Here is a 14,914-nt window from a genome sequence, read left to right as displayed (position 1 = left end):
TTTGTCTCTTTGTGTAACAAGCGGGCCCTGTAGAAAATCTAAATTAATTGATTTTTAGAATAGGTCGACGCTTTCTCCAGAAGTGCCTAGTCGAGCGAAGAAAACCCTGCCCAATTTTATTTTGAAATATATTTCATGGGTCTATGTTTTACTTTAGGTTATTTATATTGGGTATAGGGTTTCCCCGCTGGGTTAGAACACTGGAGATGCAGGCCTTACAGAGTTAGGGCCCCCGAATGGATTCTGCATAATGGTAAACAACAACCGCTCCTTATTTTCAACTTATCTAAGATATAAGAAGGTGTGGGTTTTCTGAACTCGCTAGGCGCTTTGAAAGAAAGCACCAAAGCATGTCCATAAAATAATATGAAGTTATAAATGTAACAAATTGCATCCTTGAAATGTTATATTTTTTTTTTGATAAATACCATTCAGTTTTAGTAGTTATGCTACTCTATAAATTATATTTATGTTTTTATTAGTAATAGTAGTCAGCACAGAGATTCAAAATTATGTTTTTAGCGCACCTTATCTTTAAGTAGTTTTTTTCTTCCTATCCTAATATAATAGTTTTGAGAACCTTGTAATAAACAATTAAAATAGGGAGATGACAATGATAATATATTAATCTGTAGCATCTCTTCTTTCAAATATTCAGCAGTTACCAAAGACAGATTTTGCAAACACAAATCTATGGAAGAAGAATTATCATCATTGTCTAACTCTGTAACCATGATAGTTTGATGATAACCAGTGACTGAGTATACTTTTACCTTTAATTATTATGTTAATAAGTACATTCCTTATAAAAAAAGTAACAGTCTGTCTGTGTGTCTGTCTCAAAGGATATCGCTAACCACTAAACCGATATTGCTCTCCATTACAGTGTAGCTTCTCATAAGTCCTGGAAGATTTTATAACCATTTTGGGAGGGTACCTTCAACCTCCCTAAGAAATCACCTATACATAAATTTTATTTGGTTGGGAAAATTAAGCCCCCCTAAGAAAAATTATCTTTTGCACCTTCCCCCCTGTAAAAAATAATAAGACTAATTTTGGTTTTGAATTGATAAAACATTTCAGCCTTTTTCTCATAAATAAGTTAGGAAAAAGGAATTGCTCTAAAATCTAAGGCATACGGGTTAAGCTTGGAAGTGTCTTTGGATTTGAAGGCATAATCAAGAGAGAATACAGGCATCAAATCCACTGCCATTGATGCATTGTTTGACAACCTGTAGCGAATAATTGTCTAGTAGGTGCACGACTAAAGGACATAGGATATATTGACGTTAATTTAGATTGTTAACATGGAAATTACTTGGTCAGTTCGATCATCTAGTAGGAGGAAAGAGGATGGGATAACGGTGGTGCATTTTTATTAAGCCAAGTTTTACTTTATTTAGAGTACATGATAATTTGGTTCAAGATCTAAGAAATAATAGATCTATTCCTGCGGCTATAATTGTATAGTGGGTGCGCTTCTGTTACTAATAACCTTGAAAAGAACGTATTACACGTAAAAAGTGTCAATGCAGTGTTTCCAAAATAAAACTAAAATAGCTAATTTACAATTATCTTTTAATTCTGGATATTTTTGAAAATATATTTAGTTTTTAAAATGTTGGGTTAGGTAAGGTTTAAAATTATAATACTATGCTCTAACTTGAACTTCTAATTTGATAGTATAATTGAAAATATTAAATCAAAATTTCATCTCTTTTAAAAACAATTTGTTTTGCTCTTTATTGCCGTGATTTAAAATTTAGCTGATAAAATTATTGGCAGTTTTTTAATGTAATAAAAATCATATGTAATTTAGATCATTTTTCCATGCTCTAATGAACTTATTTTCACAACCACTAAAATTCAACAAATTGAAGTTTAGTTTGTGATTAGACCAGCACAAATTAACATCTGCCAAAATGAGAAAGATTATAGAAGGTACTTTCTAGTATAGATATCCGCTGGATTAGAACCGGCTCTCAGCCATACTAAAAAATAATGTATAGCATCGCATTAAAGAAATTTTTCACGAATATTAAAATAAGTTTAGTTAGCCTGGGACTTCGAACCCTCGGGTCTAACAAAACTGGTTTAAATCTTGTATTTTTTTGTTTTAATCAGCGGAAAGCTGTCTATAATACGATGCGATAAATGACCATTAAGATCTTACTGTAATCTTGTAATTTTATCAATTAACAAAAGCTCTTTAGTAAGGGATTCCGATTTAAGGCAATGGACAGTAAATGCTACTCTCCCAAAGCATTAATTGTAAAATTCTTCTTTAGGTAGCTGGTATATTTTTTGGGAAATGATTCTAACGTTCATACATGCCTATTTATAAGGTTGTTGAAAGTTGATATAAGGCATCGTTTTCTATATTAGACACTATAAACTCTATACCTAGCATCTAGGGACTTTGTATTCTAAGAAGGAGGTGAGTGGGTACAGGCAAAAAGCCTAAAACCGTCCCAGATATAATTGTAAAAAATCCAAAAACGATCCATGGTAATGTTTTTCATTGAGGATGATACAATCGAATCGGTTGTCAGCGATTTTTCAATAGAAAAAAAACACCTGAATACTTTTATTATAGGATAATTGTTATTATTTTTTTCAGGCCTTTCTTTGTTATTACTTGGATCCTGTCTTATTTTACACCCATCATCTGCCCAGGACATAAAAGGAGAAATAAGGTAATTAAATTTCGTTTAAAGATTACTGATAAATTCTGTTGATCTTGTGCAGTGAAATGTTCCTGGCAACGATTTTCTTCTAAAATCTATCAGCTTTAGAGGCTGCTAACGGCCAAACGGCGCGGTGGAACGTATAGATTATGCTCGCACAAATTTTTAACATCAAAATATGATCTTCAATTAATCTGGGTTAGTCATTACTCTATAATGCACAGTTATATCACAGGGCACATAAATGCGCGAAAAATTTAGTTTGTGCGTTTTTTCTTCAGAAAAGTTTTAATATGCATTATTGGATCCTGACTATTTCAGATTATTTATAGACCTCCTTATGCCGCTAAAAGCGGTAAGGGTGCATGTCATTTAAGTTCAGCTGTTTTGAAGCTAACAGCCTTTAAAATTCATAGACTTTTGGATTTAATCGTTACCAGGAACATTTGCCGTTAACTGATAACGAATCATTTTTCAAATTTTCATGCATTTTTGATCAAACGGATTATTCCCTTAAAAGCGAGAACAGAAGGTAATTTATTTTATCATTTAAATCACAATTGAGAAATAAAAACTTATAAAATATATTAAATTTTATTGAAACAAAACAAACTATTAAATGAGATCAAAAAGCTATAAAAAAGATCTTTGACCCCAATACATAATTAAGGGGACCAATTTCATGATTAATTTTGTCACACACAAAAAAAAACTAGATTAAAATGCTAGCAACATGAACAAAAACAAATTTATTTTCTTTGACTTTTTTAATCAATGGGCAAGGGTTCATCACCCATATATCTCTCATCTACTACAGTTACTTGTGTATCATTAACACTGGTCTTGAACACCATAGAATTAATTGTTACTCCTTCAAGACAAAAATAAAGCCATGAGTTTAATGAATTGAAGAAAGGTTATTTGCATATATTGCATTAATAAATAATATATAATGTTGTAAATTTTAAAATTTGAACAATCCTAATAATTTGTTTGGAGGGTACCACCACCCTTCCAACAAAAACACAAATATCTATTATTTGTCTTATTTATTTTCTCTGGCCATCTCAACCCACCCGCCAGGGGTCATTAAATCTCCAACCATCATCTTCTACAGTTGCTTGTGTATCATTTACACTTGTCTTAAACACCAAAGAATCTATTGTCACTCCTCAAAGACAGAAATAAAGCCATAAGTTTAATTAATTGAAGAAAGGTTATTTGCATGAATAATAATTAATGTTTTAAATTTTGAAATTTAAACAATCCTAATAATTTATTTGGAGGGTACCACCACCCTTCCAACAAAAATTGCCCCTAGAAAAAATTAATTCTCCCCAAACAATTTTTATAACTTTTTTTTCTTCTTCAAATTAAAAAAAAACTGGGGGTTGGTCTACTTCTCCCCCGCCCCCCCCCCCCAACTTTTCCTTTTTAAATCTAAAATAAAAAAAAATTTGTTGTTGAAATCAACCCCCGTCCCTCTAGGGTTATAGCCGCTGGTATGACTCAAAGTACGCTTCGTCCATAAATATACAGAAATGATAAAAAATTTAATTAAAAAAATATCTAATGATGACTTTAATCCTGCCTTGTACGACAATAACACAGTAGGCGGCCGCTGTGCCCAAAATTTGGGTCACTGCCATACGGTCAACTCGGAAAAATCTGAGGCCCGTAAATTTCTCTTCTGAATCCAGGGTTTGAATCACTACAATGAATCGATATATTATTACTTGGATGTTGCGCCAGATATTCATGTACTATGATAAAGTGATGCTCGCAGGTGGCTAAGATAACGATACCCTCCATAAACACCCTTTACTCATACCCTCCCCTACAACTGGAGGAACGAACTGACCAATCAATGAGGTTCATATTAGCAAAATAAATTGACGTCAAATTTCCCCTGTCAATATATCCACGTATATCCTATGTCTATTTAATTAAAAATGTAATTATTATTAATAGGGAAACAAGAAGTACGTCAATGCAAATTAAATTAAACCTGGTATTAGGTATAAAAGATGCATCCTTTTTTACTTTTGTAACTTAATTATATGTGGAGTTGCTTATATTCATTCATCTACATTTATCCATATCTGTATGTAGGGACGTTCAAGCCTTTCATTTTAAGAAGGGTAAATTGAGGAGTTTTCTAAGGTTTAAGAGGGGTAATCTAATGTATTTTTAAAAGTTTTACGTGGGGTATAATGATGGGTTTCAAATATATTTAGTATATAATATATTTCTAATATCGCAAGCTATCCTAAATAGGAAAAATGTAAGCTTTGAAACTCATAAGTATAGGCGCATCTACTCTACTATAAAATGTAATTCAGAAATGACACTTACTTAACATATGCTGTAAGGTTTCCTGTGATGAAATATTTCCTTCTGCATTTGAAAACATTAGAAATTTCCTAAAAAATCAATTTTATATTACAATCAAATACTAAATTCAATTTCACTAAAAAAGCAAATCTTTGATTTCTAATTTCATTAGCTGGTCTTCTAATAATCCATCTAAAAAAGTAACAGGATGTGTGTCTGTCTATCTGTTCCAAAAGATCTCTATAACAGATGAACCGATATGGTTTTCTTTACAATGTTGCTTCTCATAGGTCCTAGAAAGGTTTATCAATATTTTGAGGGAGGGTACGACAACACTTTCCTAGAAATGAATTACCACCCTCAATGTTTTTTTCTTATAAAACTATAATTGAAAACAGGGTTGTCGACTTCCTTAACCCCCTTTAAGTGCCACTAGATACCTCTACAGGCGTAGCCGCTAGTTATATATTTGAAAGAATATATGATTTTAAAATTATTGAAATAATAAATAGAATAAAAAAATGTATACCTATGATGAACAGCCTTGAGCTTAATCTGGTGATAGCATCTCTCACTTTGCTCCCCAGCTTCAAATAGAACAACAAAGTTTTCAATGGCCAGTGCCATGTTCATTATCATCGTCAAGCTGAATCCTTGTTAAATCAACATAATATTTGATAACCAATAGTCAATCATAATTGCTAAAATCATTTAAATTATACAGAAATTTACATAAACCCCCCTCCATTAAATTTGAACAACATCGGAAATAATTAGTAATTAGTAAATGGATTAGTATTCCTTTGTTTGTCTTTTACTGTAGGTCAGGTTAGGTGAAATTATACTCTGGGTAGACCCGAGGTAGGTATACGCCTCACAGGGATAGGGTGATGATTTAAACTAAGACCCCCCCCCCCCTCTTATTTTGAATTTATTTAAAAATAAGGGAGAGAAGGAGATTTTAGTGCATACAATAAATTTTTTTTTTATAAATATTATATTCCTGGTGTAATAAGTTTTTCAAGTTCATTATTCTGAATGAACATGACAATGTTGGTAATCTGATATGTAAAGAAAGCAGTACTGGCTCCAATATGAACAAATAACAGAGATTCCATCCCTTTATTCAAATCTCTAAATATTTCATACAATACTTTTAATAACTTGATGTTTGCCAGAGTCAGTATGCTGGTCTGGTCAGCTCTCATGACCTTACACTTGATTTCTGGTTTCTATATTAAAATCTCACTTTCCTACTTAACTAAACACAAAACTTACTAGCTATGAATTTACTTTGATTTTAACAATATATTGTAATAAAAATTGAAATTATTGATATAAACTTCAAACCCTTAACATCAAAGTACTCAATCTATGTGATATACAAATTTGTAGCTGACTTTGCTAACTTCTGAGTATTTTACACCAGGGATCTAAAGGGATAAGACAATAGCCGATAAATTGATGTACGTCTCTAATGATGATACACAAAATTAAACCTTAAGCAGATTAAAATAAGTGGTTGAAAAGTTTTAACACTCAACTTAATGAGCCAACCAGTCAAAATTCACTGAAGGCCTTAAAATTGTTAAGCCAACGAAAAAGAAAACGTTATTATAAGACTTTGGGGACAGTGTAATAAACAGCCCATTGTCCCCTCTCTCTCTTGTTTTACATACATAGCTAGTACATACATACATATATGTATTACAAGCATAGTGAGTAAGATTAAGATTTATAGAACCATCTTTGCGTGTCAAAAATCTGATTTTGTATTGTATGTCCTGCCTGTAATACATGATAAGCTCTGGAGTTTTAGATAGATTCTCTGCAACCACTAGAGAACAGTACTTCTCAAAATGAGTTGTTATCATATCCATCAAGATCACTAGACAAGGAAAGTACAAAAAAGTTCTCATAAAAAAACACACTGTATATTGAATGTTCATTTGTACAGGATATCTTTAGATGTCAAATAGCAACCGAGAAAATCACATTTCATCTTAAGCGGATGGTCTAACGGACAGACAACCAAAGTTGATTACAGATGAGTTCGCTACTAAAAAGAAAATCAGATACATGACCTTTCAAACAACCGTCAAAATAATAACTTATTGCTAAATGTAACTTTTGAAATTGTTTAAAATAATTTTCATAACCATAATTTATAAAATCAAAATGACAAAATCAATGTCAAACAATGCATTGAAAGATGACCTTTTAGGATAATCAAATTTAATTATGAACAAGTGAAAGTTGTGGTTTTACTAAAAGCTCTCAATCCACATATTATAACCAACGCAGAATAGTTATTTATCGCATCGTATTGAAGGCAGCTTTCCGCGGATGTTAAAATGGAAATGATTTTAACCACTTTTATCATCCCCAAGGGGTCGAATATCTGGGCTAAGAAGAATGGTTTCAATTTTATGATTATTTTAGTATTCTATTCTAGCGGATATCAATCTGTATCGAACCCATACTGGAAGGTATCCCCCCCCCCCCCTTACAATATTTTAGCTATATTAATAGATCAATTTTTGTATGTTTAACCCAAAAGCGTGGAGAAGAGGGATATAAAACCCCTTTCACATTTTGACACAAAATATTATATTGTTCCTATTACAACAAGTTACAATCTTAAAAGCGAAGTATCTCTATAATCAAGTTAAAAATTGTAAGCATGTCCTTAAACAGTATTCTGTATTTACGCAGTTTTGCCAATTAATTATGAAAATTTTGTTTAGACTAACAAATTAATGTTCTGCTAATAAATATCTGACACTTACAAGAGTTTTATTGTTAGTGTGACCTTCCTTCTGATTTTAGAGCTCTTCGCTTTTATTGATGTTGTCATCCTTGATTGTTCTAAGCTTTAATAAAACTATAACCTGAAATAAACAGGTAAGGATGAATAAGATATTCCCCCAGGAAGGAAAGTAACCTGAGAAAGGATGGCTTGTACAGTGCACCGTAAAACGCTAGCAACAATTTTCATTTGGACACATAGATTTGTACTTTTAAAACTAAAGTATAGTTTAATGTTCACTTAATTGAAAAAAAAGAATATTCATTTAAACAATTTGCTTTACCCAATGAAACTATTTTGCCTACACTTTTTCTAGATGTTAAATTAAGCATTTAATTTTCAAGTCTTTTTAAAATTAATATTTCAGTATGGCTTCGAAACCAATTAATAACCTCTAGATTAGAACCGATTTCCAGCCATTTTGAAAAAATCATGTATAGCATTGTATTACAGACAATTTTCCACGAATATTAAAATAAAAATATCAAAATTAATACCAGTCTCGTTTGCCTGGGACTTCGGCGCCTCAAGAATAACAAAGCTGGTTTAAATCTCATGATTTTTATTTTACCGTCTGCGGAAAGCTGTCTATAACACGATGCAATTTATAACTATTCCTATACTAAAATGGTATAATTAAAAGTGTCCAAATGTTAACCTATGCACAATGCCACAAGATACATCAAAATAAAGATGATCAAACTAGTTCTCAGATGAAAAGTGTAACGAATTTCTTCTGTAAATATTTTATGAATATGAAAAAAATCAGTTTTCTCATCTTTTATATTAAGTTATCCTTTGTAAAGTATAATACAGTAATTAAGTACTCTGATACGAGAGAGAGAGGGGACAATGGGATGTTTATTAAACTAGTCCCCAAAGTTTAAAAATAACGTTTTTTATTCATTGGTTTAACGACTTTGGGAACCTTAGTGAATTTGATTAGTTAGTTCATTAAGTTGAGTGTTTAAACGTTTCAACTAATAATTTTAATCTAATTTAAGGGGTAATTTGTAAATCATCATTTGGGATGGTTATCAATTTTTGACGAATGTCTTATCCCTTTAAATCCCTGACTCTGATAAACATACTTAATGCTATGCATTGTTTAGTCGACAATCAACAAAAAGATTCATTAATCGTACATCGAAAAACGTAGTTGTAAATCAGCTGCTTCAAAAAGGATAAGCTTATAAAACATTAGTATATTAACTGCTAAATTTTTTTAATTCATAAATTTCCTTGTATAAGCGAGGACGTTTTGTGTATCAAATAAGCCATAGAGTATGGCAGTGCTATGATGTAGATAACAGCTAAAGGTCCCAGCACAAAGGCAGATCTGCCCAGGATGACCCTGCCAGTGATCATTGAGTAGGAGTGGATTAAACTGAGGGTGGTTAGTGGAATAACCCATAGCAGTAGGTTTAGCAGATTTGGATAGCTCAGAAATCTAAGAAAATATCCAAAGAATAAATTCAGCTGGATAAATTTTATAAATATATAGCAGACCAATACAAGGCTTTTAAAATCTAAAAGCAAAAGGACGCAAGCATAGGGTAACAGATAATTATGTATTTTTATTTCTATTCTGCATACCATTTTGTTTTTAAAAGGCTGGTAGATGTTTGAAGGAAAAAAAGTTATTTATCGCATCGTATTATAGACAACTCAGCTTTCCGTGGATATTATTAGGAAAAATTATAAGATTAAATCCAGTTTTGTTATCCCCGTGGGACATAAGGACATAGACTTGAGCTAATTTTATGATTTTAAATTTAATAATCGTGGAAAATTTCGATGCTATACATAATTTTTCAGTATAACTGAGAACAGGTTCTAATCCACCGGAAATTGATCGGTTTCGAAGCCATACAAGAAAAGGTTTTAGATTAGTTAAGGAATGACCAGGTCCCGAACTTAACTGCCAGCCGTTTATGAGATTACTAGAGAACCAGACAATAAAACAGAATTTTTGTTTTATATATTATTATTTAGTAATTTCTAGTATGGCTCAGAAAACGATTTTCGTAGAATTCTGAGCCGTACTAAAAGTTATGTTTCGTAACGAGAACTTTCTGCTAAGAATAAAATTAAAACACACATAAAAATATTCCCCATTATATTAGCCTGGGTTAGGATATTTTATCTTAGATTTTAAGTTTGAGGATGGTTTTAGGCTATTTATCTGCCCAATACTTCCCATTGAATTCGAAGCCCCTAGATACAATGGGCGCATCCGCAGTATCTAATAAAGTATTTACTTGTATCTAAATAAATAATATCTAATCGATAGAGACGTTTCGCTAGATAATACAAATAATAAATTTATACCTGTATTGAAAACGTTTGTTATCTGTTTTAGTAATAGGAACCAAGTAAATTTTTCTCAAAATATCGATAAAATTCAATAGCATAGAGGTCCCTGACATTTTAATGGTATCGTTTTATGTACATCATAAAAATTACGTAAAATTTGATTCGGAGATTTTTACATTTTTTTCGAAGATTTTTTTTTCCATCCTAATTTTTTACAGATGGATTATTAATATCGAAGCTACTATATAATTCACTTTGTCTGTCTTTCATTCTGTAACGCTAAGGGGGAAATGAGATTTAATTAGCTGCTACTAAAGCTAGATATCAGATTTTTCTTGTCGATATTACAATCATTTTATGGGTTATATAATAAAAATTAGATTTCCCGTCATTCTAAGGGAATTTTGAATACATAAATGAAAGGATAAGTAGCTTTAATTTTTTAATTGATCATATTTCAAATTTATCTGCTGCTATTGATTATTGCTGATTATAATTTCATGTATTTCTCATATTAGCTATATTAGGTTAGGTTAAGATTTCATATAGTTAGGTTATGTTGTCAGATTACAAACTTTCCTTATAATCAGAAACATGCAGACACCATCAAAATTTGGGGAAGTTCTAAGATTACCCATTCACCTAAAACCTTTAGAACCCCTCATTTTAACCCCCCTCTCCCCCCCAAAAAAAAGAGCATGTACGTCCTTGCCTTTAAATTAAATTTCAATTTCAGGAGCCGAGAAGGAAAAATGTTCTTTGTATCCAGTTTTACATCGACAACCACCATCTCGTAAGATTTTTTTTTACCTGGAAAACTGTTATGGCACCAGATTAACCTTTCCACAAGTCAAAAAGAAGTCGTTGAAAATAAAACTAGTAGCTTTTGTCCTTGGGCTGTGCACCAAGAGGGATTGGGGTATCTTTTTAATGTAAAAACATTGGGTATTTTTTAATGATTATATGTTATGGGGTTAACCCCCCCCCCCCAAACACCAGAAAATAGACTAATCCTTCCCTCCAGACTTATATTTAACTCACCATACAATCGGTTCAGCCACTCCTAGGAACTTATTTATCAATATTAATAATGTTGACATGTAAGTTTTTGGTGCCATATCATCATCCTGCATTTCATTTTTTTTATCCTTGAACAAAGACTTTTATAGTAGCAAAATTAATACATAGAATATAAGAATCAGAAATAAAGGGGACATTAGACTTTAATTTATACTGGTACTCAAACGTTTTATAAAAATGCTCATTCGTTAGCCTAAAAGACTTAGTTACGTTTATTGGTTAGCTCCCAAGCATTGTCCAAACTTTACAATACAATTTTTTAGTCTAATTATATCTACTGTTTTATATCCCTTAAGATCCATCAAAAAAAAGGACGAAGCCCAAAATACATAACTTTTGCACCACGTCGTCTTCCTGTGACGCCATATTCTCCATCTCTTTTTTAGGGATTTTTTTCCCACTTCTCCTCTCATCTCCCTCATTTTATGACGTCACAGGAAGACGACGTGGTGCAAAAGTTATGTATTTTGGGCTTCGTCAAAAAATAGGTCATTTAGAGACAGATATACAATATAAAAACAGTATTAAAAAAAAATGAAAGAAAGAGAAAGACTGGCATGCCTTACTTAAAGAATATCATCGCATAAAACGGGAATAGTCCCTTTCGTAACATCGCTCTATAAGGGGCGATTCGTCGTTTTTTAAAAATGGCTTTTTATAGGTTATTTTAGGTTAGGTTAGGTTATATTGGGTTAGATGATTGCCCCACAGGGTTAGGTAATTGGCCCCGCAGGGTTAGAGCCCCCCGCAGGGGCTAGAAATAGGAGAAAAGGTACTGTGAAAAATACGAAGAATCGCCCCATAAGGTGCGATGTTACGAAAGGGACTATACCCATTTTTAGTGTCATGTGAATTACAACATAATATAACTTTTTAGGCATTAAAAGGAGTGCTTTAATATTGTTGTGACTATACAAAGCTTTACTTATAATATCTATAACTTTACAAAGTGTCTCAAAAAATCAGCCATGTGACTTCATAAAAATGAGGGATTATCCATTTCTTTTTTAGGGGTTTTCTTTTTCACTTCTCCTCTCATCTCCCTTATTTTATGACGTCACTTGGCTGATTTTTGAGACACTTTGTAAAGTTACTTCTGTCACTAAATTAAAATTAAAGATGAAATCAGTTGTATTATCTTGAAAAATCATTATATCATCGCATCATTTCATTTCATTACCATTATAATAGTTATTTCTCGCATCGTATTATAAACAGCGTTCCGCGGATATAAAATGTACAATTATAGGAATAAAACCAATTTTTTAGCCCCGAAATGCCGAAGGCACGGGCTGATTGTACATTTTTATACTCTTAGAAAACTGAATATAATATGATTCTTGACATCATTTTTTTCGTATGGATGAGAACCAGTTCTAATCCACCGGATATTAATCGGTTTCGAATAAATACGAGAAATGCATATAATAAACTGATGCCTTACCCTAGAACCTCTTCAATTTGCTATGTAGCCAACTCAGTTGTGAAGAATTGTGCCAAGAGAAAGAAAAGGGCCATCTTTAGGTAAACTATAACTGTATTATACTCTATTGTATTTGTTTTGAAATTGTAGAACGTCAAGCATATGCTACGTGGCCACTACTGTAGTTACAACCTGTGCAAAGAGGAAGAAAAGAGCAGTTTTCAGGTATAACCAAAGTGGTAAAAAAAAGGACTGAAACACGGATTGGTAGGTATAAGTAAAATTAATTAAGTTCTTTTAAAAAAATAATCTTCCATTTGCCTCTTTCATTTTTTGGGGTGAAAACTAAAAAAATGTACATTCTCTACAAACTAAGGTTAAGGTATATAAACATGATTGGTATGTAAGAAGAATATATACACATACACAATATGCACAAACATTAAATAATTCAAACTATTATAGCGTACAATTTTGATCTATTCTGAGATGGGTTCCTTTAAAATTTCGGTCGTCTTCGTTCAATCAATCATGACATTTTTTGGACATAAAACAAAAATGATTTCGCGGCATTTACGCTTAAACTAAGGACGACATTCAATAACTTATTGATCAATAATAAAAATGATAAATAATTATTATAACTGATGTACGGGCCCCTCTACCTTCCTATTTCCCATTCTGGTAGCTTGGGAATGTGTCTCAATTGCTTATTTATTATCATTATTATTGATAAATAAATTATTGAATTTTGTCGTTTCTACTTTGAGACTCATGAATGGTTTTAACCTTTTTTCTTAATACTTAGTCTTTTTTTCTGGTAAGAAATATTGAAAAATTTGTTGTTTAATAGACAGATAGAGAGTGGTCCGTTGAGTGATGAGGAGACATTTGACCTTGGCATGGAACCTACAAGGTAAAAATTTTTTCTATCAAGGAGAAGCTTCCCTGAAGGGCTTTAGTTTTAATTTTAAAAAATTTTCTGGGGTGTTCCCTTTTTCGATGGGCGATTTTCTCTTGGGGTGGTAGTAGTACGTTCCCCCAAAATAAACTTTTCCATGACATAAGAGAAGCTACACAGCATAAGAGAACCATATCAGTTCAGGGATTTGTGAGATCCATTGGGACAGACACACTGACACATGTCTTGTTATTTTAATTTTTAGATAAGAAACTATTGGATGTTGATTTAAAATCAGTCCTAGTTACAAAATTTATATAAAAATATAAGAAGGTTAGGTTATAAAAGGTACTGGCGATCTCCTTTTTTTTAGATTTTAAAAGCAGGGTTGGATACCAGTGCTCAATAGGCATTTTGAGTGAAGGCAGCCAGTAATAACATTACCTTCTTTGTTTCCAGAATTAACAGAGTGAAGCGAGATGGAGGTCCTAAGGATGAACTGGAATTAGATTATGAAGATGTGGATAATGTGCAACTAAAGAAGGGAGACAGAAAGGGCAGGTAAGAACACTTAGGAGCTAAGCTACCCTACATCACCTTGGTTTACTTGCCTTGTAAGGGCGCAATTCTCCTTCAATTTTTAAGTGATCATCTGGAGAATCCAAAGTATCATCCGCTTTTAATGATATGCTCTAACACCCAAGCATATAAGGTTAAGTAACATCCAACAGACAACCACCCCTTTGATTGCATGACCTTTGACTGAGAAGTCCTAACTGTTCATGGTGATAAGTTGCGCTAATTTATGGGCCAACGCATTCCCCCTACTCCAACTTTTTTAATGTCACGCACCTGACATAGGAACTAAGCTACTCTACAATTCACTTTGTATGGTTTTATAACTAAAGGGCATTTAGTAATTTTAAAAACAGTCTTGACATGCTAAATTTTCAACTTGGATGAAATTTTTATGAAAATGAATTTAGTTGTCCAAAATGCTATTGGCTTATGACATCAATAATTATAAGCTAAATTAATATTTCAATAATTAAATTAATTTATAAAGTAGAAATATCCATCTATGAAAAAAACAATAATAAAAATCATTTATGGATAAAATTGATAGTATAATATGTTTAAATTTTATCTATCTAGCAATCATTGTAAATAATTATTAAAGGATGAAATTAATGATTTGTTTTTGGATAAATAGCAGAGTTTTCTAAAGTGTTCCATAAAAATAGCAAAATAATATTTTTATTTGGTTCATTCACATATGTATTTTATTATCATAATCAAATATCTTATCATGTTTGCATATCCATTTGACTAGTAAACTTAAGATTTTCCCGGAAGCTTCTAAA

The 14,914-nt window shown here is 31.9% G+C and overlaps 2 protein-coding genes and 1 long non-coding RNA gene across 4 annotated transcripts in view; 1 reads left to right on the top strand and 2 right to left on the bottom strand.

Moving 5' to 3' along the window:
* Positions 1 to 1,885: 1,885 nt before the first annotated feature.
* LOC145315305 (uncharacterized) overlaps positions 1,886 to 14,914 on the top strand; it is a 17,078-nt gene continuing 4,049 nt past the window's right edge. Inside the window, exons 1-6 of one of the 2 annotated variants that reach the window (XM_080155326.1) lie at positions 1,886 to 1,941; positions 2,621 to 2,696; positions 10,883 to 10,939; positions 12,676 to 12,750; positions 13,503 to 13,565; positions 14,010 to 14,111. In XM_080155326.1, coding sequence (XP_080011452.1) covers positions 1,923 to 1,941; positions 2,621 to 2,696; positions 10,883 to 10,939; positions 12,676 to 12,750; positions 13,503 to 13,565; positions 14,010 to 14,111 — 392 coding nt within the window. In that variant the 5' untranslated portion in view covers positions 1,886 to 1,922. Of the gene's footprint in view, positions 1,942 to 2,620; positions 2,697 to 10,882; positions 10,940 to 12,675; positions 12,751 to 12,799; positions 12,875 to 13,502; positions 13,566 to 14,009; positions 14,112 to 14,914 lie in introns of both variants that reach the window. The other variant, XM_080155325.1, reaches the window with a different exon arrangement.
* On the bottom strand, positions 3,263 to 5,701 carry LOC145315304 (uncharacterized). The gene is made up of 4 exons (XM_080155324.1): positions 5,551 to 5,701; positions 5,043 to 5,110; positions 4,279 to 4,398; positions 3,263 to 3,858 (listed from the first exon to the last, which is right to left on the bottom strand). Exons 1-4 carry the CDS (start codon positions 5,658 to 5,660, stop codon positions 3,755 to 3,757), a joined length of 402 nt encoding a protein of 133 aa, XP_080011450.1. The 5' UTR covers positions 5,661 to 5,701; the 3' UTR covers positions 3,263 to 3,754.
* On the bottom strand, positions 6,023 to 8,568 carry LOC145315303 (uncharacterized). Its single transcript, XR_013878021.1, has 4 exons — positions 8,489 to 8,568; positions 7,913 to 8,002; positions 6,810 to 6,909; positions 6,023 to 6,155 (listed from the first exon to the last, which is right to left on the bottom strand). It is a non-coding gene; the product is annotated as an uncharacterized LOC145315303 (long non-coding RNA).

Source organism: Acartia tonsa, chromosome 3 (assembly GCF_053477335.1).
Source record: "Acartia tonsa isolate MP-2025a chromosome 3, ASM5347733v1, whole genome shotgun sequence".
Taxonomy (NCBI): domain Eukaryota; kingdom Metazoa; phylum Arthropoda; class Copepoda; order Calanoida; family Acartiidae; genus Acartia; species Acartia tonsa.
This window is presented reverse-complemented; position numbering and strand designations above follow the sequence as displayed.